Source organism: Bos taurus, chromosome 3 (assembly GCF_002263795.3).
Source record: "Bos taurus isolate L1 Dominette 01449 registration number 42190680 breed Hereford chromosome 3, ARS-UCD2.0, whole genome shotgun sequence".
NCBI classification, from domain to species: Eukaryota; Metazoa; Chordata; class Mammalia; order Artiodactyla; family Bovidae; genus Bos; species Bos taurus.
In genome coordinates this window covers 11,606,163-11,610,911 of record NC_037330.1, presented here as the reverse complement: position 1 = coordinate 11,610,911, position 4,749 = coordinate 11,606,163, and the positions used below count along the sequence as shown (strand labels likewise).

At 44.2% G+C, this 4,749-nt stretch overlaps 1 protein-coding gene across 1 annotated transcript; it reads left to right on the top strand.

Moving 5' to 3' along the window:
* Positions 1-812: 812 nt before the first annotated feature.
* CD1E (CD1e molecule) lies at positions 813-4,312 on the top strand. The gene is given in 6 exon segments (NM_001034394.2): positions 813-935; positions 1,267-1,563; positions 2,144-2,422; positions 2,667-2,945; positions 3,351-3,444; positions 3,554-4,312. Coding segments are annotated over 6 exon segments (1,179 nt in total). The 5' UTR covers positions 813-865; the 3' UTR covers positions 3,714-4,312.
* The last annotated feature ends 437 nt before the right edge of the window (positions 4,313-4,749 follow it).

Below are 4,749 nucleotides of genomic sequence, written 5' to 3'. Positions count from 1 at the left end.
GAAATCCACCTGCCTCCCAGCTCACCATTTCCAGGTTAAACTCAGACATAGACCCTTCAACAGTGACAACTAGTCTGTCCAGGAAAACTGAGCAAAAGGGCATTTTTTATAGATTATCTGGTAACCTGTATTGTCACTACTGCTTCTTTTTCATTGTGGATGATGAATGAGGTTTGCCTGTACACTAACGGCTACACTCAAAATGTCTAGTGTTTTCTGGCAATGATTTTGAGAAAAGCAGACTGAAGGGACGAAGGGGACTGAGATGAGGTGGAACAGGCAGGACAGGTGAGAGGAGTGAGTGTCGACTCCAGGGGGAAAGCAGTTAGTAGAGAAAAACAGGGAAGACCAATAAGAAGGGGGAAAGGTAGCCAAGCGGCATACAGGAGGAGGAGACTACAGAAGGATGAGGAGTGAGAAGACTGCTGAAAAGGCCACTGGGCATCACTGATCACCTTCCATCATTTCTTCTCACAGAGGAAGACACTGAGAACCCAAGTATGGACTTGATTTCTCCAATGCTAAAAGATGCTAAGTATTCCAGCCAAATTACAGACAATAGGCTTTCTTCAGAAGCCAGGACTGGCTGCAGTAGAGGGGGTCAGGATGGCGTAGGCACACACAGAAGAAAATCAGGAAGTCAGATAATGGGAGAAGTGGAGGGGAAGTGAGAGACCGTGTGGGAGGCCTGTGACTGCCAGACGCTGTAGGGTTTCTCTGGCAGGGAAGTTGGCAGAGGGAGAGGTTTGTGTGTTGGTGTACCAAGGGAAGTCAGATGAGAGGGTGAGAGGGTAGAGAGGGGAACCGTGTCTGAGTTCTGAGGGCAGCTTGCCTGTGCAGTAATCCTTCACTTAACAGAGCTCCAATGCTGCTTCTGCTGCCTCTGCTGCCTCTGCTATTCAAGGGACTTCTCTGCCATGGGGCAAGCATAGTGGGTAAGATGATCCCAGGTGGAAAGACACCCTTGGCTGGGCACTCCAGGGTAGAGAGGTTCTGGGGAGGACCCAGGGGAAGGGAGTAATGCACCTACAGGATGCCCTTGGGGTCTGCACACCAGGTTAGTTCCTAGAAAAGTATTCTTTGTCATAGTCTCAGTTAATCTGCTCTTCAGTTAATCTGCCTGATTTTGGGAAGAGGATGCTAGCTCAGAGGCAGAGGGTATAAGAATACGTGCAACCTGTGTAACCATCTCTCCTCTATGTGTAACCATGCATCCTCTCCTCTATGGGGCCAACTTTTCCCATGCTTTCACTCTCTCTCTCTCAGGTCTTCAGGTTCCAGGACCCCATCATGTGGCTGCAGAAGAATCCCCCTCCTTCCGCTTGATCCAGATCTCCTCCTTTGCCAATCACAGCTGGACGAAGACCCAGGGCTCAGGCTGGCTGGGCGACCTGCAGACTCATGGCTGGGATAGTGTCTTGGCCAGCATCCGCTTTCTGAGGCCCTGGGCCCAGGGTAACTTCAGCAAGGAGGAACTGAAGAACATCCAGGCATTCTTACAGCTGTACCTCCACAGTTTCCCACGGGAAGTGCAGGCCTATGCCAGTCAGTTTCAGTTTGAATGTGAGTTCTTTATTCCAAGAGAATATTCGCCAGAAGGCTCTGACCATCTTTCAAAGGATAGATGGAATGTGGACGCTGACGTTGTTCCTTGTCTCCTTTTGGGCACTGTCCCTCCTCTGCTGCACCCTTCACCACCACTCCCACTCTATTCTCCCACCCAATACACATAGCTCTCACACCTCTAAACATACCATCAGGTTCTAGACCTTGAATAACTGTCTGTTCTTGATCTTCTGCCCAGCACCCTGGCCTCAGAGTCAGCCTTTCCCAACCAAGATTCTGCCCTCCTTTCTTCCATGTTTACAAGGTTCTGCTTGTACCTAACCACTCCCCAGTCTGCTCTTCCGGTTAATGTCCTTTATTTCTCTAACAGACTTCCGTCTAGCCCTTCCCCTTAATTATTTCAAAATACCTTTATTATCTCAAAATTTTCTTCCCACAAACTTCCCTTTTCCTGTCCCACCTCTGGCCTTCCATGTGATCCCCCAGCAAGTTTTCCTTCCTTTAAATCTCTAGGTTGTTTACTTTCCTTCCCTGTAATTCTTTCCATATTGATTCTCTCTTCCTTATCTACCCGCAGACCCCTTTGAGCTCCAGGTATCATTTGGATGTTTAATTCATTCTGGGAAGGCTTTGGAAACCTTCTTAAATGGAGCATATCAAGGATTAGATTTCCTGAGTTTCCAAGAAAATTCCTGGAAGTCATCTCCAGAAGCAGGAAGTCGAGCTGAGAATGTCTGTAAGGTGCTCAACCACTACCGAGTTATTAAAGAAATTGTGCAGAGGCTTCTCAGTGACACCTGTCCTCGGTTTCTGGCAGGAGTCCTTGAAGCAGGGAAGGCAGAACTGGAAAAACAAGGTGAGCCCAACTCTTTTTCCCCTCCTATTTCCGGTGTATCAACACCTGTATTTGAGTTTTCTACTCTTTATCAACCTTTTGAAACACATAATAAGAAGCTAGAGGGTGAGATGTTTGGATTTAGAACTGTTTCCTAGAAAAGAGGAAGAAGTGATTACTCAAACTACTTAAGGAACCCTAAGTCACTAAACTGTAGTCTAGGGTGCCCTCCTAAATTCTGTTTATCCTCCTCTTTACTCTCTAGTGAAGCCAGAGGCTTGGGTGTCCAAAGGCCCCAGTCCTGGGCCTGGCCGTCTGTTGTTGGTGTGCCATGTCTCTGGCTTTCATCCAAAGCCCATATGGGTGATGTGGATGAGGGGTAAGCAGAAGCACCCAGGGACTCGACGAGGTGATGTCTTGCCCAATGCTGATGGGACCTGGTATCTCCGAGTAACCCTGGATGTGGCAGCTGGGGAGGCGGCTGGCCTGAGTTGCCAAGTGAAGCACAGCAGCCTAGGAGGCCAGGACATCATCATCCACTGGGGTGAGAGAGAACTGGGGTCTGCTGGGAGGTGATAGTCTTTTCATAGTAAAAACAGCTAATGAGTGAGGAACTTAGAAAAAATGGCCAGAAATGCTATGCGCAAGAGGTTACAGGTGGGGGAATCCATGGAAAGAAAGGTGGAGCATGACACCAGTTAAATTTTAAGAAAATGCAAGAAGAGGATTAGAAGTACTAGAGAGAAAAAAAAGAAGGAGCTGGTGATTTGATGAAAGAGAGAAAAAGTGGACAGACCAGAGACACAGACTCAGGATGAATTGAAATGAGGACTCTAGAAAAGACAGATTAAAACTCTGGGAGGTCCCACCACTGTGAAATGAGAAGCATTAACTATGGTAGAAAAGAGAGCACTTTATAGATTGATTTTCTTATTTTATCCCCACTTAGGTGGATACTCCGTATTCTGGATATTGATCTGCTTAATTGTAATAGTTACCTTGGTCATGTTGGTTATAGTTGATTCATTGTTTAAAAAGCAGAGGTGAGTCTTGTTTTGTCTCTTCAGCTTCTTATCAGTTTATTCTTTTTTTCTCCCTTTCTCCTTTCTCTGATTTCCCTTATTTGACCGAGATCTTCTTTTCCTCCCACAGCTCAAATCAGGATGTCTTCTCTATCTCCCACCCTGCCTTTCCCATAGGAGCCAAAACCCAAGACCCCAGGAATTCAGGACATCAGCTCTGCTTGGCACAGGAATCATGGATCAAAAACAAACTCTTAAAGAAATGGAAAGCTAGACTAAATCAACTCTAGTGTCATTAGTTTTACCTTCCACATAAAATTATTTTCCACTTCTGTTTAAACATGATTCATAGCTCTAAACAAAGCTTGATTTTGCTAAAGTGATTTGTTCTGTCAGAGACCAGGCCTGCACCCTTTTGAAAATCTGTTTTTTTCCCTCCCATCTTCCAGAATATCTTTTCTACTTCAGCCACATGTTCATCACTATTGATCCTTAAAATTTTAATTCAGATGCCTCTTTCTTAAGAACTTACTTGGATTGTCCAGGGGAAAGCTCTTCTTTATATCCCAAATTGGACTGTTCTTCCTAAATACACTCATCTCTTCCTACTCCAAACAGTCATTTTAAATTTTTTGTGTTTTTCTCTCATTTGCTTGAAAGCAAGATTTACGTGTTTGTATTTGTGTCCATCATCGAAAACCTCACCTGGTTCTTGGCAGATTGTGGGCAGGTAACTTGTGCAGTTGTTGCCATCTCAAAATCCTGTTCATTTTTGAAGGAGATATTGCATTTTCATTTTATACTGGCCTCACAAATTATGTAGCTGGTTTGTCCTGAAAGAGATCTTTCTCAATAAATACTGACTGAAATAAATGTATTGTCAAATAAATTGTCTTAATCCCTTTCCTTTTTGTCATCTCTGCATCATTTGGCTATGTTCTTATTAAAACTCTTTGTCTGTCTCCCACCAAAGGTGAAGGAGGTAGCTAAGTGTTTCAGACTTCATCGCTGTCATGGTGTTCATGCATCTTCAGAGATATTTAAATAAAATAATAACACATGAGATTTTCTCTTGTCAAAGAGAGGGTAGGGTTGGACTGACATTCCTACTTCTCTGAGATTGTGTATTACTATATATGTCTTTGTGGATACACATATTCAGGGGATACATTCATATTTTGGAAAGTTAGGAACAGAACATGGAGACTGAGGATTATTTTTATGGACAAAGCCAAGCAAGGAAGGGATACATTGATCAGATGCCAGCCAAGTTACATTTATTTTCTTTAGCATTTTGACTTATTATTATTATTACATATACTTTAT